At 42.5% G+C, this 22,993-nt stretch overlaps 1 protein-coding gene and 1 long non-coding RNA gene across 7 annotated transcripts in view; one reads left to right on the forward strand and one right to left on the reverse strand.

Annotated features, from left to right (window-relative positions):
- The window catches only part of LOC138260130 (uncharacterized), a 234,893-nt gene that overhangs the window by 204,227 nt on the left and 7,673 nt on the right, over positions 1-22,993 (reverse strand). The gene's annotated exons all lie outside the window — the stretch shown is intronic.
- EML1 (EMAP like 1) overlaps positions 1-22,993 on the forward strand; it is a 752,203-nt gene that overhangs the window by 159,126 nt on the left and 570,084 nt on the right. For 3 of the 6 annotated variants that reach the window (XM_069208303.1, XM_069208304.1, XM_069208305.1), the window contains exon 1: positions 3,936-4,111. The exons of 2 other annotated variants lie outside the window; for them this stretch is intronic. In XM_069208303.1, the coding sequence (XP_069064404.1) occupies positions 3,958-4,111 (154 nt within the window). In that variant the 5' untranslated portion in view covers positions 3,936-3,957. Of the gene's footprint in view, positions 1-3,935; positions 4,112-22,993 lie in introns of those variants that run through there. One more of the 6 variants, XM_069208306.1, reaches the window with a different exon arrangement.

Consider the following 22,993-nt stretch of genomic DNA (forward strand, 5'->3'; position numbering starts at 1 on the left):
TGAGAAATTGTTTGTTTGGGGGGGTGGAAATATTAAGTGTTGAGGTAGTATTTTATATCAGATTTGTTATATGAGATGCTAGTGGCAAGTGCAAGGAACGGTTACAAGAGTTAGGCTAGGGAGGTGTAAGATGAGGTAGGTTAGGCCATGTAGCCTATATATGGGGGAAAGTTGATGTTTAGGAGTGGGTTTAGCATGTTGTATTGGTAGTAAGATTGGTGTGATATGAATGTTGGATAAAGTTGCAAAGGAATTAAAATGAAGCAGATATGAATGAGGGTGTGAGCATGGAAGGCAAATGGTAGTAGAGATGTGTTATTGGTAGAAAAGATATGTAAGCAGGTGGGAATAAGGTAAGCCATAGAGATTAAAGTAATTAATTGGGGTAAGAGCGTGAAAGTAGAGAGGGTAAACTTGTGAGATTGTGCAGAAAGCAATAAGTGGAAAGATGAGGGATTGGACAGGCGGGATGTAAGCTTTAATACAAGGCTGTCTAAAAATGTGACGATGAGGAATCAAAATGATGCACTGTGATGTGTTGTACGGCTTGTGTAGTGGCTATGAGAATGTACCAGGGAGTGGGGCTTACTGCAGGAGTAAATGCTTATCTTAACTGGGAGGTGGAGCTGGTGTATCTGCTCATCTGTTGTGTGTGGGCTTTCTGGGCAGAAATTCTGGCCATATGCCCTTTCCAGATCCTAACAGTCCCAAACAGTCAGCACCCTTAACCTGACACTCTATCTGGATGCCCTGGCTGGACGCCCTAACCCTTTGTTGAACTAACTCTAGTGAGCAGTTGACCATGCCTAATGGGTTAGGGAACCCTAGAAAATCTAATCCTGGTAATCATTGAAAGCCCAAGTCGTAAGCCCCACAGCCAATAAAAAAACTAGTTCTAAGAATCAATGGGAGCCCAAAACCTAAAATCTACAACCAATAAAAGCCCAGCCTGTATTGATCATGTGGTCTCAAACTTAAAGGGCTGTGCAAGGATGGAATGTCTGTTCATGTGACTCTGGGCACAACCCAATCACTTAACCTACAAGTGTTGTGAAGAAGGAGCCTGGAGCTGTTTCTCAGCTCAGGGCCTCGTTGGTTAGAGACTGACCCTATAAACTTTTCAGCTGTTGTTCAACAATGCAGGTAAAGCCCAATCTAACAAAGCTTGAATGCTATTCCTAGGCCAAACCAGTATTATGTGATTTTGCAGCCTTTGAGGTTTTCACATAGTTATGGATTTGATGCATTTCTCCCCTAATCCATCATCTCCTGCACAATCTACAAATGTTTACGAAAAAAAATGTTTCTAGCTCAAACAGACCAAAAATACTAATAAAACGTGTCAAAAAGTGTAGTTGCACAGTGGAAGGCCTTTCACAAATGTTGACTGGTCATCTTGTTGAGGCTTATTGCTGTACTTGGGTGGCTGACTGGTACTAAAGAGTAGAAACATTTGCCAAGATAATGTTAGAATGTGTAGAAAAAACTGACAAAACAATTAGGTAATATCATCACAAAACGAGTTGTTTTATGCTTCAAATGGGCCTTTTCCTGCTACATAGTATAGTAAACCCTAATGCATAATTTTAATTTGGTCGGCCCCTGCTGCCTAATCTAGTAGCCCTAGTAGCATTAAAATACTATTCTTAATCACTCAAAAACCTAGTGCCAAGCAGAGTCATAAACATAATTTAACAACAGTGAACCACACTGAACAGCATCCACAAAATTACATTTTTGATTAAATTGTTTGGTCGTTTTGTCATTTTTGTTGTTTTGAAAAGGAAGGCCTAATGAGACAAGCACACAAAAACAACAGATGCGGATAGAGTAGAATTGCACAGCAAAAAAACAGCCTGGTTTTACCCACTTTGCTCTGGCCCTGGGCTCTGGGCTGCTCAGTGCTCACAGACGCTGTTGTGGCCCCATTGAATATGGTTTTCTTGGTTTCCCATTCCAAAACGTAAAGCGCTTTGCAAGTGGGGTGGTGGGGGGCATGAAAAGACTTTCCAGGTGACTCTTGGTCCAGCCCAATCAGCCTGCAAATGATCTGATTAAAGGGCTGGAAGATGCTGCTCAGTTCAGAGTCTCCGTGGAGAGACTCACCCGATATAGTTTTCAGCTCCTGTTCAAGAGTGTAGGCAAGGCCCAATCTAACCAACTATGGGGCATATTTACAAGAAAGTGGCGTATCGGTCCCGATGCGCCACTTTTCTTGCGTCCCCTCTGCCCCACTTAACAACACTATGGTTGCTCCATATTTGCAATATGGCGCACCATGGCGGTCATTATCACAATAGGACCAACATTTCTGATACTATTGTGGCGCTTTGCTACACTAGCATCAAAAATGTTGACGCTAGTTTAGCCAAGCACAGGAGGCCCATTGAATAAAATGGATGCGTCATTTTAATGCCTGCTCTGAGAAGGCGCTAAAAATGATAGAAAAAATTACGCAGTGACATGTAAATTTCACTGCACCATTTTTTCAGGCCTCCCTGCACTGGATATCTTGCGCAGGCATAATGTGGTGCAAGGGTTTACAAAGTGACGCAATGCAAGCATTGCAGCACTTTGTAAATACGGCGCAGGAGAAAGGCCTCCTTAACGCATCCTTAGTGTAAAATAAAAATTATACCTAGGTTGCGCAAGGTGGCTCTAGGGGCTTGTAAATATGCCCCTTAGAGTGTTATCACGCACTTCAAAAACTAGTGCTAAGCAGAGTCAGAAACGTAAGTTAACACAAGCAAAACAGATTAAACAGCCTCTACATACATAGGCTACCTTTCTTATTACGCTTTTTGATCGTTGTGTCACTTTAGTATATTTTTTGTAAAGGAAGCATTTTCTATCAGAGTCTGTGTATTGCCTGGGTAAAGATGCGGGCAGCTTTGCCCCTGGTCCTTGGCAATCAACCTTTCTGTAGATGGCATTCTCAGAGGTGGATTCAGTGGAATCAGTTACCACTAACTATACAGTGTTCAACATTCACCTCATCACGTTGACAGAAAAAGAGTGTTTCATTCTTGGCTCCTTTTTTTCAGACTCTTTTTATTCAGGTTTTTTTTTATTACAACTCAGTAATAATCCCAGGCATATGTAAAGTCTTGGCTCCTTTTATGAGAGAAACGACCAATAGGTAAAACTTCCATCCCTTAAAAAGGTGGCTCATATTCTTTTTTTAATGTAAAGAGAGGGAGCTACTGGCTAAGGATAGCGTGGACGCTGAGGTGACCCTGTGTAATATTGCCCTGCGCCAGCGGGCTTTCAAGATGGTAAGTAAATGGGCGCAATGCCTGTTGTTGCTATGAGTCACACAAGTCCCGATACAGAATCTTAATTAATAACCACCAGGGTTTCCCAGTTCAGTAGGACTGTGAGTGAAGCAAGGTCTTGAAGACGGACAGAATCCACCACTAGACATAAGAATTGGGGTAACACGAATTGACCTTGGAGACAAGGGCTTCTGCAATGAACAGAAAAGCCCTGCTTCAGAAACTGTCTTGTTAAAACAATTAGTTGTTCCCCATTCTCCATGCTCCTCAGAAGCTGAGATTATTTTAATGCTATCTTTGAACCAATTGAAATAACATTGTGATAGGGACTTTTCTTTTGCCAGAATGTTAAGAACGTCTCTGCCTTGACCTACGGGGCACCTTTTTGTGGGCACATTGTTTGTTACTCCACCCTGAAAATTACAGAGCATCAATATTTTGGAGATTTCTTAGTTTCAGTAGCTGATGGAGACGGTGTCATTATTGCCCGCGTTAGCACTGAGTGCACTTGTAAACCTCGGAAGGAAGCAGAGGCCTGTCTGGTATTAGAAGAGATCCCCTCCTTTGAGGTGACCTTGTCTTGTAAAGCTGCTTCTTATGACATCGCCTTAACACCGGAGCTTACAGCAATCCTCCTTGATTGAATGAGTCGCGGCGCCAGCGTGGGCTCTCCTGCGTACCCATGGAAGATCCCCACGAGCGCAGTGTTTTCACACAAAACTCAGCGGATGTTGGAAATAGCCCAGCGCGGGGTCCGGACACTGCTCTGACCATGAAGCCCATCCCGGAAGAACCTTTTCCGAGGACTCCCACCGGAGCTGCAGAAACCAGGCCAGGTCGTTAACACTTTACCATCTTATATTTTTCCTCGCAGCAAGAACTGTAAAGCTCGGTCTTTTGCTGGTCCGAATTCTCCAAGGGGGAACATGTGGATCCTAAGTGCTAACCAGGTCATTTAAATTGACAACTGTGAGATGGCAGTCTCTTAACTATACATTCTTTACTGTAAAATGTAATCTGCTTCTTGTGAGGAGGTCAGCGAAGTAAAAAAGCTGCGAGCAACAGTAGTTGGCAGCACATGCCTTTCCTAAAGGTACTCACACGAAAGTGAACAGGATGGAATCTAGTTATAACATTACCAGTTTTATCCTAGGTCGACAGGAAACTTACACGCGTTAAAAATCCAATATTAAAAGTGAAAAAGGGATGTGGTTTTTATTGGCAACATTCTCTTTCGAAGACACATAAACAGGCCTGCTGTTTGTCAAAAGTAGCATGCGAAGAATATGCCCTCAATGAAGCATACACGTATTTGTTTCCCTCTTTGTGAAATGCTTCTCTCATTGTGTTGAGTTATCGAAATCCACTGGTATGCTATGTTACGTTGTCATGTTTTGGGACGGTGTGTTCTATTAGGTATATTGTGCTGCGTTAAGTATGAAATGCTGCTACGTATGTAATGCAATGATATGCTATATGGTCGTGGTTTGCTATGTTATGCTATGCTCTCTTGTGTATGCTTTGCTATTACCTATGTTATGGTGTTTCACATGTAATGCAAAGTTATGATATCCGATGCTATTTATGTAATGTTATGGCATTATTGGATGCGTATATTCTGTCCTCTTATGCATTTTATGCTATGATATGTATGCTCTGCTATTGTGCTATTTTATATGCTATGCTCTGCTGTTTTTATAACATTACGTTATGGTTTAGTATGGTATTTTATATTATATTTCACTTATATCGGGCTTATTTGTCAGTGCCGTCTTTCTTCTTGGTGTCCATGTTACGATCCCGAAAAAAAATCAATTTTAATCGTTTATTTTAAATAGAGCGTTTCAGAAAGTGAGGGCTACATATTAGGGGTAAACAGGAGGCAAACATGTCAGGGATTTACTGAAGGATAGATGATGCTCTTTTGCTCTGAAGTGAAAATCCTTCTTGAGAGTGGAGGCCTGACCACAGACAGAATGGCCTCTTGTCCATTATTTTCATTCCTTAGTGTACTGGAGAGTAGGGAGGACAGAGAACACACTGCGCGCACGGATTGGCAGCACGGACATTGTTCAAAATGAAAAGCTAACTCTTTGGGACTGGTGTCAACATTTTCTCAAGGGGAGGATACAAATCCTAATTCCCTTTTCCTTCCTGAAAAATGTAACATTGCACAGCAGCGATGCGCAAATTGTAGAAAACCGAACTTTTTTTGTGACTTGTTGGGAGGGGAGTGTTCCTGTCTGTTGTCAGTAAAGTTTGAACTTTAATAAGACTATCTTAGACACAGTAGCATGGACAGACTGTGAAATCCGAAAACTTGAACTTTTCACAAACATAGATGAAGGTCTACAAGAGACACACAATGGCTTAATTGCACTTTTGAAACACATAACAATGAGGCCATACGTAGAAATTAAATGTATTTTTAGACATAACTTAAAACTTAAATAACTTTTTCAGATGGGAAGCTATTAGTGCAATGGGAAGCTATTAGTGCACTGAAAAACAAAAAATTGTCTCCCTCTTTGTTCAGTGAACCCTCTCTGAAAACTGGGAGCTGCTAAATTTACTGGGATAGATAGTGAAAACCCAGAGCTTTCCTGGCAAGCCCTGGATGTCTGGCCACCCTAAGAAACAGTGCAAATAGTAGAGTATGGTAACAAACTTGCTTTTGAACCCAGTCTGTGTATTTCGCCCCAGCACGCTTCTCTTTGCTCAAGTCTAGAGGTCCATCACCCGGACAATGGAACACAAAAGTTCCTTTCTCTCGGAATGTGTGCTCATTCTGTCCAGTGAATGATAGATAATACTTTCGCCATTGACTGCCACATTCACGCTGTGCATGGCAACTTGTTGCCTGAACACAAAAGCATGCCTGATAGTTCATGAGATCTGTTGAGCAGATGTCCAGAGGTCTCTGCGATGGTGACCTCATGCTATGAAAACACACATATTTGTGACCTACAATCTTGATTCAATGCGACTTATTCACAAAGGAATTTTCGAGAACGTAAATAGTACTCCTTTAGCCTTTTTCTTGTTTTGTTACATGTCTTTGTGAATTGGCACCAGAACATCTAATACAATAATAAAATTGTAATAGTTCTTGAATATTCATATACAATTAGTAGAAATAGAAAGAGCTGTGCCCTGTAGTGACCACTCGCAAACAACAGTGTGCCAACAAGCTGGGTTCATTGTTAACCTGCCTCGGACGTGGCTCTCCTCTTGCAGGACAGAAGCGTTCACAAGAAGGGAAATCACGCACCCGAAAGCTTCTTCAATGCCATAGGCATAGAGCCTTTATACAGGATGCCTTAAAGGCATAACATGTCTTCCCCCTTACAATAACATATATGCAATACGAAAACACAAGTACATTTAAAAGAAACACATAAAAGAAAAGGAAACTTAAACAAACAACTCTACAAAAATTTCAAGATCATATGACATCCACTGAAGGATACTACTAACCATGTTACTCGAATACATAGTCATTCAAGAGCACGGGTGGTCCATGATTTCTTTGACTTCTGTTCAACAACTCTTCCTCCTCTTTACCACCACCCCTTCCTTCTACCACTTTACTGCCAATCATATCAGCATCCTCCATCGACATGAAACCACTACAATCACTGCGATCAAAGAAAGTTATTGAAACAAATTCACCCCCTTCTGGTACAATGCAACTCTTCTTTTATTCCATTCATCCCCATTCTAAAGTACCACATGCCGATCATGAACTGATCATGAACTGACCTGACTTTAATTGGGCCCCAGTACTTGGACATTCCCACTTCTGCATGTCCCTTATTGAACTTGACCCAACCTCCTGCTTCCACTTTGTTTTTTCCTTTACCCACCATTCTTTCCTCCACCTTGCCCATACCTCCATGCTGAAGTAACCATGCAGGCAGGAAATCGTGCCCAGCTATCCCCCTCTCATGCATTCAAAGGGAGACATCTTAATAGCTGCATTCTCAATGGACCGCTAGACCCACACCATATCCTCAACCATACTCTTCACATCCTTTCCACTTTGTGCCTCCATCAAACTGTGCCCCTTTTACGGTTGGCCCTCTGTAGAAGACCATTGCCTTGTGGGTTGTAGAAGAGAAGTCCACCAGTGTTTAATACAACACTTCTCCATAAACATTCACATCTCCACTGATGTGTGTTGTGTGCCATTTTCTGTAATGAGAATCCTGGGAAAACCCTCCTCTCCAACACTGAAATGGTACTCTTTGCGCTCACCTCTTTCATGAATTTAACCACCAACCACTTAGAATACACATCCATCACCACCATGGCATATCTCGTTTCGGGCTTCAAACTTTGCATTGGCCCAGTAAAGTTCAAGCACACATTGCACCACAGTATATCTGGGTTCTCAATGTGATCTCCTTCTGTCCCAGTTTCAAGCCTTTTCTCACTCTTCTTACAATCCTGGCAATGATTAGGGGATGTGAGAAATTCGAAATAAAAGGTGGGATGTGCAGCATTTCATAGACTAGGGTGATTAGCCTGACATAGGCAGATACCATACAAGCAATAGGCCCTTAGCCGGTATTGCAGTGGTGTATAGTTGAGTTTATGAATTTCGCTCATTTATGTTGAGCCTAATTTAGAGCTAGGCACTTAGCTGTTATATATTGTCAAGCATCATAACATGTCAACAACGAGGCATAAACATCCTGCTATAGTCTAAACGAGGATATTGTCATAAGTCTCTCATAAAATATGTGAATTTATGTCTGAGTGACCATCATAATAGATACCAATATATATACAACAGTACATATGCGATTTCTTGTTAATTTTTGTGGATTTGTTTTATGTAACTTTCGTATTTGGTGACTACGGTGTCCAGAATGCATCATGTTGAGCAGGATGGAATTTTACTATTTAAAGAAAATAGGAAAAGGACTCACTAGCCATGAACAAGGCTTGTTATAAGTCGAAACGCGTTGGTGGTTACTGACTGCTTGGAATAAAAGTGATGTACAGGACTCTGTGGAGTGTGGTGAATTCTTTGCATAATAAATATTTTGAGGGTGGTCTCCTCTGTCACCTGTACTGGAACCAAGAGTGCACCACCGAAAACTGCATCAGACCCACTGCTTTGAGATAAATATATATATTTATATAAATATGTGTGTGTGTAGAGTGCTTGGGGGGTGGTGCATGGTAGGCGGAACTTATTATAATTTCGAGACAAGTTTGGGTGTGCTATTTAAGGTACTGCTATGCAGTTGATTCTTAGCTAGCTGCTGGATGATAACAAATATTAACAAGCATTTACAATGCAACGGGTCTCGCGTTTGCTCATGTTAGAGCTGATCGCGTTGTAAACTCCTAACCTGACTTTTCACCTATCGGGCAAAAGTGCATTTATGTACGTAACCCGAAAAAGTGAAATTAACTATGTAAAGCGCTCAACTTCTGCCAAGCGAGATCGCGCTCGTAAATTAGAGAAAAAGAAGTCCACGAGCCCGATGGAAAACAGCGAGCCTCGCATGTTTTCTGTACTTGGTCGCTGCGCTCTAGGAGGGCTAGCCACCGGAAAAGGCATGACGTATGCGTGCCTTCGACTAATGAAAGCAAGCAGATTTTATTAGGCAAGCCCACGAACCAATAAAAAACACTGACGTGAAGTTGACAGGGCTCCGAGCCCTTTTCTAAATACTAAAGCGTCTCGCTGCGATACGCATGTGCGAGCGCATGCAACGCAGGCTCGTCCCTAAAAAGGGGCGACACAGAATACTTCCCTCTAACAAAGTAGAGTTGTTTGCAAGGAAGGTGAAACACAATTTGTTCATACCAGCAAATAGTTAGACACATGGGGCATACAGAAGCTGGAATCTGTCAATGAAGCATCACACTTGAACTGTCGCAAAATATCCTGCAAACACAAACTGCTTCTTAAATAATGAGGTAATCTCGCATTTATGTGTTGCAGAATTCTGGTGAGACCAAATCAGTAATGCTAGACAAACCTCCTATAGGCCCTGCTTTTCTGAAATGCTGAGCTACAACCAGTACAGAGTAATAGTGGTTTTATGCAGCCTGGACATCAAGATATAAGTCTCAGGAAGGCTTATCATTTTTTTAAATACGTTTGCAAATATCTTTAACTATTTACAAAACATTATCTATGTTTTATTTTAGGTTTGTAAGCATCTCTTAGGTGAATTCTGACATATGCAGTTGCACTTTTTTTACATAATAAAAAGTGCAGAATAGGCTGCATTTTGCAAACTTCAGCCTTGAGAGTAGAACTTTACGTCAAACTAAAGAAAAAAGGAAGGAACTTTGTCTGAAAGATGTGATGGCAAATTATATCCTATGCTTATCTCAAGTCAGGTTACGCAAGTACAGGGATTCCGTGGGAAACTCTTGGCTAAATTAGATATGAGAGATCAGGAAAAACATGTTTAATGGTTAGTGGCCATCGATGAGTATACTGCTGAGAAAGATGACGAGATAATAGATAAATGGGTTAGTTACTGCAAAGAGCTTTGTAAACTCTACGAAGGGAGAAATGTGGACCACACATCATGATCCCTAGAAAAGATTCTAATTCAATGTTAATATACAAGGCCTATGAATTGTCACAGTAAGAGGTGGCTCAAACTATGAATCATCAGCAAATGAGCAGAACGCTGGATGAAATGAGGCTACCAGTGCAACTTTGGAGTAAAATGCTGAAAATGCTGAAGGCACATGTTGGCAGTCAGTGGGGCAAACTGTTAGTGTGATCAGCCCTAAGAGAAATATTTCCCAGCTATAGGGCCTCATTATGAGTTTGGCAGATGGGATTACTCTGTCACCAACGTGAAGGATATCCCACCCGCCGTAATACAGGTTCCATTATATCCTATGGAACTTGTAATACGTGAGACAAGATATCCTTCACGTTTGTGACGAGTAATCACTTCCGCCAAACTCGTAATGAGGCCCATAGTGTCCTCATCCAGAACAGTAGCCCATTTCTAGTTAAGACAAGGGAAATGGCCAAAATTCTGGCTGGCAGGCTTTGGAGTATGATCACAGGCATATTGTATTAGACTAAGGACGTATTCCCATAAAACTATTAAGGTGAACCTAAAAAGATTGTTTTATTCCATTGGAACAAAACACCACTTTAAAAAAGCAGCTGGCTATTCTCTAGTTAGACACTAGTAAAGTATTTTGACTTCTAGGAATGAACTTTTATTTACAAACTCTTGCCAGTGTGGTGCTAGTACAACTTTACGAAATAGGTTTACTCTCCTGTTTGGATTGAAAGACAGGGTCAGAGGCAGTGGTCGAGTATAAATGACATTTGTTCTAAACGAGGAACAAGACAAGTATTTCACTCTTATCAGTTTTGTTCGCCTGGGTCATTGAAACCCTAGCAGTGAGGATGAGGATAGAGAAGATATCTGCATACCCTAGATGGTTCTTTGGTAGAGAATACAACGTATTGCTCCATTCTGGCAACCCCTTATTTAGTTGCACATGATGGACTATTCCATGTACAGAATTGTGGATGTATACAAGGATATGGGTTACATTTACAGTTAAGCATTAACAGCATTAATCCAATAGTAGATTGTACAGACAACATGAGCTGGAACTTTTGAAGTCTTTTCCTTTCAGTTTTGCAACAGAGAAATACAAACACTAATGAACTAGCTGAAATTATATTTAAATTAACGTGGAATCAGCCCTGAACAGCTATAAATCAGTTATATCTCACAGAGCTAAACTGTAGCTTGCTGTTCTGGGAAATATGTGATGCAAAACATGTTTTATTTTAGTGCCCTTCCGTGTGCTTCAGTAGAGCTCTTGGCTGCTCTGTCCTAGGAGACTGAAAGAGAACTAACTACATACTATCATTTAGCAGTGGATGAGGAAGAATTAACCTTTACACTCTGTATGCAAACACATAGGGGGTTATTCTAACTTTGGAGGAGGTGTTAATCTGTCCCAAAAGTGACGGAAAAGTGACGGATTTACCACCAGCCGTATTACGAGTCCATTATATCCTATGGAACTTGTAATACGGCTGGTGGTATATCCGTCACTTTACCGTCACTTTTGGGACGGATTAACACTCCTCCAAAGTTAGAATAACCCCCATAGTTGGGATATAGGTGCTCCAGACATTAAAATACTAACAAGCACTTCAACTATGTGTAACAAATGAATGGAGGGTTTCTTCTAAGAAGTAACTGAGCACTAGACCAGAAATGCAATACACAGCGAAAGATGGAGAAGTCGATGTCTTGTGTATCAGCAAAAGAGAAAACAACTGATTGTTACACAACTAATGCTGAACACGTGGCACAGGGTTATAGGAAGCAGGAGAAACCTTTGCAGAGGTGTAAGAATTACAGACTTTGGAGGTTGGAGGGTTTAGGGGCATAAAAAACTAAAGGGATCCAACTACAGATCATTTACAAGGCAGGAAGCTGAACCTCCTGAGGACCTAAAAAACACAAACAGGCCGATTGACCAGGATCAAGTCTAATACTCAGGTTTATCAAGCACCTATATAGGCAAGCACAAATAGAAGGCAATACAAAACGATTCATAACAACCTGAAAGCTAACACCCACCTCCTAAATAATGGATATCTCATTAAACATGGATTAGAGTCCGACTGTCTACTTCAGGCAGCAACCTGATGAAGTTAGAGGGCAGGTGAGAGCAAGAGGCGAGAGAAAGGAATGAGGAAAAATGGTCTCAGGCCACAGGTTTTCTATGGATATTAGTATAAGCCCCACGACTAGTGCAACTCAAATGTTTACCTAAATCTTATTAATCCAGAGAGAGACAGCATAAAATGTGCACATTCAAAACTAAGGGTACCTGCGACGCAAAGTGGAAAAACGGCATTTCGTATTGATGACTTTTTCTGGAGCATGCAATCAAGGATACTATGTAGAGTTGCAGGGTGTAACACAGAGGGCAGTTGGTCAGAAAATAGAACTCATCACAAAATTCGTTCTTCATCAGATTCATGGAAGAAGTACATTTACCACGTCAGTGGTGAAACCTGCACTGGTGATGGCTAAGAGAGATACAGCCATGTACTGGGTAAATGTGACTTCCCTTCCTGGAACACAGTGGTGAATGGTCACCAATCGATGTGGTGAATTCAAAACATTAAGATATAAACAATGGCTGCCCAAGTAACTTTTATTTGGTTTGTGGCTGGTTGAGGTGAAACACCAACAAACACCCACAAAGAAAACCCAAAGAATGAGGGTGACTGGAAAAAAGAGTTATGTATATTCCTTTGGGGCAAAGAGGATAATCATTGAATAAAAGCACAAAGGAATAGGTTCCAGAAATGTGACTATTTACTATTTACTTTAGTTATGCTTTTTTAAAGGTATTTGCATAGTCCAGACCTAGACACATGGGCATCAAGGAGCCATACATTTAACAAGAAGATGTGTAAGTTCAACAAGAGCGTAAAACATTTGAAAGGAGAGGAGAAACAACATTAACATTTTAAAATTTTAATTCTTAGAAGCAGGGGTATTTAATCCTTTCAAACTGACTGCACATTTGAATTGAACCTAGAGGCTTCAGGCTTGTGTTCTTGGTTCCTGACAGGAGGCATGGTACCAGGATACCAGAATACTGTAGCAATTATATTGTCTGAAATAAATACTGTATCCCAAATATTGCTTACACAAATATCACCCCATTTGTTAATAAGATAAACATCCATACCAATACTCTATATGTTGGTAAATTCTATTTAGGACACAGTATTTATGTCAGACGATATTTCTGACTTCGAAAATCTGTCACCTACTTGACAGGAGAAGAACTGTTTGAGAGTTTGGACTTTCTGGTTTTCAGGATTTCTAGTAGAGGGTAGAATTCTCCTTTGGTGTCTCTTTCTCTTTCTGAGGCGTTTATTTTTTTTTGCCAGGCTGCTAACTGGGCCAAGACTTAGAGCTTTGCATGTTGTGCACATTAATTTAATGTCAACTTTGGCTTCAGGTGGGAGTCAGTGTATTTTTTCGGAATTACAATAATGTGTTTTTATTTCTATGTTTCTTTGATTGATTTTTAGTGAATCTGGTGAGAGTTTGGGGAGGCCCGGTAAGAATGCATTATATGTGTGTGAAAATCTAGGATCTGTACTGCCGACCTGAATACCTAATGAAGAACAGTAAATATGTGTTTTCTGAATCGAAACAGTTACATGGAAAGGCGAAATGCAAGGTAACATTATACATTTCTGGTCAGTGGAGAAACCCAGAAATTTCACAAAGAGGACCGCCTTGGGTGAATGCCCACATGTGAGACATTTTGTAGCGATCTTTATACTGGAGATACTGATTCTGTGGAATCTAGAAGACAGAAATTAGTTTTTACAGGATTTAATTTCAGGGACAAGGTTCAATCATTTCATTATTTTTTCTGGAAGATTTTTAAGGATTGAAATGCCTGTGTTGTTGGCATATTAGTGGATGGTCATCCTTTTTTCAAACAACGTGCATCTGGCCAAGAAGTGTCTTGTAGAAATTGAATCAAAAGAGGGTTTGATAGCGCCTTGCTGTACTCCGTGTTTTTGAGGTAGAGAGGGTAATTTGAATGAATCACATTTTATGAATAGCGATCATGAAGATTTTGTAATGTAGAACGTGAAACAAAGTGACAAGATATGAAAAATGTTTGAAGGCAAATGTTAATGCAATTGTTCACCAAATATTTGTTAAAACATTGTGAACTAACTTCTGGCCAACTAAAATGTTCTGAGAACTATTAATGAGAATTCACTAGCTTCAATGTGTTACTTGAATAAACTGGGAATAGGAATTTGTAGGCAGGGTCTAACTATTCGTCTCTGATCCACTTCTATTCCTCGCATGTTCACATTGAAGCAATTTCTTTCACTCAATAACACAGTATATTCAGAGGCAGATTATTTTTTTGCGCAATGCAGTGCAGCAACCACAGTTTATGTGTTGTCTTGCACAAGGAGGAGTAAGCAGTTCAGACATATATTTATTAAAATGATCTGCTGCTATCTATCTATCTTTCCCTGCCTAGTGCTGTCTTAAATGACACACAAGGTTTGCAGCATGGTGCAGAGGTGTGTGCCTACTGTCTACCATAAGATTTGTACTGGACATCAGTGCTTAATTGTTGCTTGTTGTTTCCGGTGCGGAGCACTGGCACTTATTTTTGAGGGCTGGCACTTATTTTTCTGCCTCAAGCATTTACTGCGGGCAAAAGACACATATGGGAAAGACGGAGGAAGAGAAAAACAAAAACCGTCACAATGGGAGAAAGCAGAACGCTGCAAGAGTGAGCTGAAGGGGCAGGCAGTGGTTTTAAATGGATTCAAGAAGCCCGAGAAGGCTTCAGGATTACGCTGCCGCAGTATAACGTGCTCGCACATTTAATTGCAGCAGCAGAGTGTTTAAGAGGAGGGCTTTGGGCACCGGCACATTTTTATTTACAAATTAAGCACTGCTGGACATACTCAATCAGTAGACTATTCTATCAGTGGACAAATTCTGAAATATTCTACACATTGAGGGCCATATTTATACTTTTTGACGCAAAACTGCACCGGTGCAGTTTTGCCTCAAAAATAATACCGCTGTTTAACGCCATTTTGGTGCGCCGTGCGGGCGTCAAATTTATACTTTGACGCACGGCGGCGCAAACCACAGGTGTGAGTCATTTTTTTTTACGCAAACCGCAGCGTCAAGTCGTAAAGCAAAACGACGTTAATGCGGCGGAAATGACTGTGGGTCGATTTACGACCCCACAAACCGGATATGCGGCGTTTTTTGATGCAATAGCGTCAAAATTCCCCCGAACACAGCCATTTCAGCAAAGGAGAGCCAAAATGGATCCCAGATGCCTGTACAGACCCCAGGAAGATGATGACAGACCAGGAACCAGCCAGGAGGACCCACACAAGAATCAGGACACTTTTAAGAAGAAAAGAAAGTGTTGCTTTAGTGCAGAGGAACAGGAAATTCTGGTTAAAGAGGTGACGGAAAACCAGCACCAACTGTTTGTCACCTCAAAGTTGCCAATCAGTAGGAGAGAGGCTATATGGTAACAAATTGTTGACAAGATTAACAGTGTGGCAGAAGTACGCAGAACAGTCATCGAGTGCAAGAAACGCTGGCATGACTGCAAGCGCAGGACCAAGGAAAAGATGTCCAGGAACAGGAAGGCAGCACTGCAGACTGGAGGTGGGAGTCCAGCACACCAGGAGGCCCTGGACCACATGGAGGAGATGGTCGCAGCCATCATCCCTGAGGAGATCGTCACAGGGATTCAAGGACAGGACAGCGCAGACTACCACGAGACAACCCACATGCAGGGTAAGTCGCATGGGGAATTATAATGCACTAATGTTAACCGTAAGCGGGGGGGATCCCGACCACAAAATGCATGGAAGTCATCATATACATGGAGTGGCATGGGTAAAGGGGTATGGCATGGGGGCATGGCCTGCACAGACAGAAGCTGGGGCACACCATTACACTACACCAACAACAGTCACATGGGGGCATGCTGCCATGCCAACGATGGAGCAAAGGTAAAGCCACACCAGGTGGGAAGGGCACAACGTCAAACTGACATCCTGGCACACGTCAGCCACCATACCCCCTACATTAACTAGGGCCCAATTAACAACCTCTAGCCATACCGACAACTGGAATGTAACAGTGACAACAGTTGTCATGACCACCTCCGCTCTGTGTGAAGCTCAAGTAGCCAATGGCAGTAACTTCCCCATGGATCATACACAGCAAAATTTGAGGGTTGAGGATGACAACTCCAATAATCCCCTGAAACAAGACAAAGGCCCCAGTCCTGTCAAATGTCAATGCCCAATGTTGCCGCAAACATCAGCCAATGTCATCAACAGTAGGAGCTACACAGCACTAAGGACATACCCATGCTGCATATGTCAGGGTCCATCCTGTGCCTGGGTCACTATGTAACATCCTAAATGTCATACTGCTCAGACAACAGCATTGAGGGAGAGGACACATGTAACTGGTCACTGAAATACACCTGCACAGTCAGAGGAGGAAATAGGACACTGATACGATTATCAGGGCAATGCAATGTACCACACATTCCCAACATCAGCTGTACACATTACCAATGCCAACATCCATATCGTGCCATAACAATGCTATGCATAGGATACGCTACATGCCAACTACATTTAAGTGGATATGAAAGATCAGAGACTGGGGCAGGTCCAGATTGTCAAGTGTGCTGCTAGTGCCATCAGAGCACCCACAGCCAGTGAAAGGCCTCACCATGAGAATGGATGTAGACGGAGGGTTGAGTAGGACAAGAAGGTGGCAATTCACTATTTGGCCAGAACAAACACCTAGAGGAGATAATGCCGACAAGTGTAATAACTTACCACAATACATGTGACATGCAGGTGGCACATAGGCCTGGGAGAATGCCCATCTGAAAGACTGGAGCAATAAACACGAAACAAGATCACAATGTGAATTCATCACAAGACAGGCATGTCACATCACTAATGCCACAACACACACACACTAATTGTACCCCATTTCATTGCAGAGGACAATGGATCTCCCGCGGATATGCCTGTCCCAGAATACGCTGATGACATAGATGACGAGCTGACAAACATTCCCCAGCAGACCATCCAAGAGGTCCTTGGAACCCTCCAGACCCCACCTTCAGTTACAAGGAGGCGCACAGAACAAGCAGCCATCACAGAGGACCCACCCACCACCCCAATTGTAAGACCTGCCAGCTCTAATACAGCTGAGGACTCAGATGACACAGGCACCAGCTTTGAGAGAACTGTAGTTGGGGTACAGCGGGAGCTGGCCAATGAGGTGCGGGTAGGGATGCAAACTATGGCAGCCAGCCTAGAGGGGGTGCGTTCGTGCATGATGTCATCTGCAGATCAGGCAACAGCCATGCAGGCGCTAACATCCATCCTGCAAGGACTACAAGAAACTGTCAAGGAATTCACCACTACAGTAAGGGAGTTGCCACAACACCTTGCACCCCAAACCTTCCACTGCATGCACGAATGCAATCATGACCCCCTCAGGGCCGACCTGGCTGCCTACCATCGTGATGTGGCTGCTATTCTTAAGAATCAGCAGATCCTCCTTGCTGCAGTACTGCCCTTAAGACCTTCACAGGTAGCAGTGACCGGGATGTCTGAATCCACGTCTTCTAACACTGAGGTGTGTGTTGCCCCTTCACAACCACCTCCACCAAGGACAGAGGAGGCAACACACACAGCAGAAGAATAAGACATGGAACAGATCACATTCACACGCAAAAGTACCCGGAAGCACTAGTCCCTGCCACATGGCCAACTATTACCAAGGTCCTGCATTTTGTAACATGCCGGTCTTACAACTCTACTCAATGACTGTTCTGCTAACCACTGTATATCTTGTCAGCCTGCCCAGTGCTTGTCTCTCTCTTACTCATTGGCAAATCCTGTCCCTCTGCACTGTCTGAAACATCACCCCAGCATGTCAAAAGCATTTCCTTAACCCCTTGTGTAGGATCACAATGTAAGATGTCACTATAGTGGACTCACAATCATGGACAATGTACATATAGCACTACAGCACTTTTCAATAAATAGCACTTACACAACAAATCTGTCTCTGGGTAGTGTGCAGTAGATAACTGAAATGTGCCTACTGTCAAATAACGTAGCTTGTCAATACAACTGTCCTGCAATTATATAGTCAGATAAATCTGCACAGTGGCCAGGATTGCATCATACTCTGCCCTTCCTGAGGGTAATATCTGATGAAGTGAGAAACCATACACCACCATGCTGTGTTGGACAGAATAATGCTCCATCAAGGGATATCTAAGTCATCAAATAGTGGCAGCAAAATGTTGTCACCATGCAAAACTAACACATATAACAGTGCACACAAATCTAAGCAAACACTCCAAAAACTGCATGAATGAAGGTGTCTGAGTTTACATCCAAATAAGTAATCATGCTGAACAGTGTCACAAATGATCTGTGAGTCATGAAGACAATACTACAAGAGTGCTTACGACAACTCATCTTATAAGGGTGTCCTTGAACATCACACTGCAGTCAGACCTAAAACTGTTCCCCCAATACCAAGTCTGGAAGCACCGTTTGTGACTTACAAAACATACTTATCGACAAAAACACGTTGGGATCCATATTAACTGTGATTGGTGGTTGCAACGAATGGAGGAATCTTTGCAAGGTTGCTCTGGGGTAGCTGCCAATCTTACAGCTCATTTGGGATTTGTTCGTAGCATAGGACACAAATATAATAGTACAAAATTCATGTACACTAATGCCAAGGCCATGATCAAGAAGCATTTAATACATACTGTAAAGGGTTCACTATATATTTATTAAATGGTAATCACAGAAGAGGAAACTAGGGGTAAAGACTTACCTACCCTAATCTACCCTGACTACTCATTACCCACAACTGTCCCTTACTAACCTAACCTAAACTTACTTATCACATGTAATGAAACGTTCTAAACATCAACCCTCCACCCCCCTTATGAGACGGGACACATGGAGGACAACAGAGACTAACCTAAACACATACTATACTATCCTAAACAAATATATATATATATTTTTCTTTTGATATTTTTTAATTTTTTTTATTGAATTTTTTTTATTTTTATTAAACACACACGAACCCCAACATAGCCCGACACACACTTAATAAGTAAAAATAGAAAGAATCAGGACTCCCCACCCACTAACACTAACTAAACTAACAGGCTATACTAACCTAACACTAAGCCCCCTAACCCACTAAGTATGAGAACAAGGAAAGAGGAGGGAATCATGTCCATCGTCATCAAAGTCTAGAGGTTGGCCATCCGAAGGGTCCGCTTTATGGACCGCACACGGCTGTTAATATGACGAACATCCCGGCTCAGATTACTGATTTTCCTCAACACACGGTCCATCTTACGTTTCAATGCCTGGAAAGCTGCAGGGTCAACTGTTGGAGATGGGGCAGTTTGGGTACCGGCGGAGGTTGTTTGTGGGCGTGTAGAGCCAAGGCCTGTGGGCTGTCCTGAAGCTGTTGCAATGCTGGGGCCTAGAACAATAGCAGACGTTGGGACAACAGTCCCAGCTGTGGATGGTGCCACCTGGGTGGAACTGGTGGTTGTGCTGGTGGTGGCTGTAGTGGGCAAAGTGGGGTCACCCTGTGGGGGAGGCCCTTCATGGCGGTATCTACGGGCCATCCTCCTGAACCCCGACTCTACCAGCAGGATATGTTGGTATCTCATGGCCCGCGTCTGGAACTCACGGAACTGGATGGGTGTCATGTTTGCAGCTGTGAAGACAAAGGCAAATAATTTACATTAGGGAACTACATTGTCTAAAATGGCACAAGAAGTAAATCAGACAATACATCTACTGTACTTGTAACAGTTCATATCACCATACAGATCATTGAATGTCCCTGAGGAAGTACATGGCAGGCCAGCCTACAAAGGTCACATCACACATAGCACATCCAAAACCTACGAGATGGGTAACAACTGGCATTGACTTGCCATCTGAGTTCGGCCAGTTATCAGCTAACAATCATGCTACACATCCTCCGCCAATGCCTGGGCTACAGATGTCAGTGTACGGAATGAAAAACTAAAGCCACATGGTCTGCAAGTTGTAACTGGACTTGCTAGTATAGTACTCATGTGCCATACCTGAGTGTGTATTCTAGGTTCCGACCAAACAGTCACTTATTCACATTTAGCATCAGTCCTAGGTACCCTATTCACAAACCCATGCCTGTGTTTGAGGGGGGGGATGGAGAAACAACAAACAATTCCAAACAACATGGACACCCAGGAGTGTATAGAAAACTCTGGCTCTACGCACACACACCACAGGTAAGGTCTATCAACAATTAGGAGTCTGCATACCCTTGACCAATCATAGCGCCACACATGTCAGGAAATGCAGAGCTTGGTACACATCATTTACTTCCAGTAAGGCATGACTTACACCAGACACAGAGTTGCAAGAACACCCATGATCTTGATTAGCATGCACACCTAGGCCATTGCACTCAAGTTCCACATACCTGTAGCACTACATGTGGAAGTACATGCTGCTAGGAAGTTCTACCTACAGTTTTAAAAGTACTTTGGTGAATAGGGAAGCAGAAGTCTGTTGGAAAGTGATTTGCAGTACCAATCTGGGAGAATGTGGGTCTCACAGGCTGACTAAATCTGAGCTGAGTTCCAGTGCGACTCTTGTTGATACAAGTGTTATCCACATGACTCACCACAGTACTCATTGTGGGGCCCACAGGAATCACCTACAATCCATAGATAATACAATCGGAAAAGCATTGGCCAACTCAAAACCTTTGAGAAACTGAAATCCCACTAATGGAACAAGACAAATGATTGGCCAGCGCATCACACCTTGCTATGTGTTCAACACACAGGAGTCCATCACACATCACCAGCAAACACAACACATAACAGACATATCATCACTTACTGGAGTGGTCGGGGTCCTCAAATGTAGCCACCTCTCCCACAGTGTGGGGTGCCGGTCCACCTGTAAGACATGGAAGGAAGAAATGTGCTCAGAATCTGTGCACTGACCAACAATTTCAAAGACATATACAATGTGTAAGCTGAATAAGGAAATGACAGCCATTCAGACATGATGATACTGCATCTGATATATCACGGCCAACATGTACATAGCATGGATCTCCTGTGACAGTTACACACATATCTGCACACATGCAGTGGCCCTAACTATCATGTGGTGGCAAACATGCTCCGTCATTAGTGATCAGAAATAATAATGGAGTGTGATCGTCTCATCATGTGCGTCCAAGAGAGACATCCAAAGCCTGGTTACGTGAGGACTGCATTACCAGTCAAACAGCCTATGTGGCCATGACACATTTATTACACAAAGGTACAATGTACAGAGGGGCAGGGACCTTTGTAAGCCCTCATGTTGTTACAGTTTCTTAATTTGATGTGGCCCAGCAATGGTGATTTGCACCAACCATGGAGATGTGAACCCATGTGCATACCTTTGGACTGCCATCCCTAATTGGAATGTGACACAACTAACTCCAAGTACCATTCTAAGATGTTAGCTGAGGGCACCTTACACCTTTTCACTATGTTTTCAAATCCATATCTGACATGTATCCAAAAAGATGAAGGACCACAATAATCCCTAACATTCATAGAACTTCCGTGAACGCTTTCCTTCCACACTCACCAGACTCACATGAGACATATGTCTGGGCCACTTTGCTATCATTAATTGACGTGAAGCCAGCACTCATTTTCTGCATCATGTAGTGTTTCTAAAGTCAGTCTAGCTATTGCGTCAACAAAGTTAGCCAATATTTTAGTACATCTATACTTCTCTGGCAAATGTGACCTATATAGACATGATTGGCTCCTATTTTGTTTGGTTGTCTGACACAAAGGCGGGACCAATTTACTTAATGGAAAAGTATCCTGTCAGTTTGCAGAGCACGTGCTTCCTGACAGCTAGCAATTGTGATCCTTCACATAGTGCATCAATTACCCTGTATGTTTCTGCCACATTACACACAGTCAGCAACTTAGCTGGCAGATATTGTACAAATCATCTGATGTCACTACAGAGCATTTAATCGTGCACATTTACATGATTAGTACTCACCAACAGGGCCACCAATCACTATTCCCAGGTGGTCCAGCAGATCTTGCTCCCTGGTGATGAGGTCAGCCCACCGGTGCTTCAGGTGGTGGTCACTCCTCTGGCTGCCATACACTCGCTGCAGGTGATGCAGCACCTTTCCCCACTGGATTCTGCGCGCCTCAGTGTGATACCCCTGTATCACCCTGCCCCCTGCCTCGATCATGAGTGGCAGGAAATGGCACACAAGCCATATAAAGCCCCCCAACTTCTCCTCACCCATCCTGCCAAGACATGGCCTACCAGACATCTCGGCAATAAAAAGAGGAGTAGGGGATAAAGAAGTAGAAAGGGGAAAAGGGGGAAGTAGGGGTACAAAAAAAGAAGAAAAGTAAACTTAACCACTAAAAGAGCCCAACTATCCCCAAACTAGCACTACCCACAACAGACTCCCACAAACAACAAAAACACTAGAATACTGGGACAAATGTAAACAAAACACAGTAGGACACTATACAACAACAATATTTATTTCACAAAATAACAATTAAGATAGCACACAGGACACAAAAGCACAAAATCACTGGACAACACTCTGAACACAGCCACACAGTCTAGAAGATTCACAGACTGCAAAGTGAAAGTGAAAGTACACCCACTGTACATAATCTGTAAACAGGATATCCTATTACATCACTTCCTGCATAAAATGGACGCAGTTTTTCGCGTTATGCGTCATATTTTTTCACGCATACAGTTTGTGCGGCATATTTTTACGACGCACAGGAGTGAAAATTAGGCCTCATCCAAATAATAGTAAATAGTCTGCACAATTATTTGGATGCAGCCTAATTTTTACTCCTGTGCGTCAAAAAATATGGCGCACAATCTGTATTGGTGGGGAAAAAAATGACGCATAACGCTAGCAACGTCAAAATTTCAGTGCATGAACTGGTTTTGGGCATTTTTTCAGTTTTTATGTTATGTTACATTTGGGACACATCGGAGATAG

Source organism: Pleurodeles waltl, chromosome 9 (assembly GCF_031143425.1).
Source record: "Pleurodeles waltl isolate 20211129_DDA chromosome 9, aPleWal1.hap1.20221129, whole genome shotgun sequence".
Classification (NCBI taxonomy): domain Eukaryota; kingdom Metazoa; phylum Chordata; class Amphibia; order Caudata; family Salamandridae; genus Pleurodeles; species Pleurodeles waltl.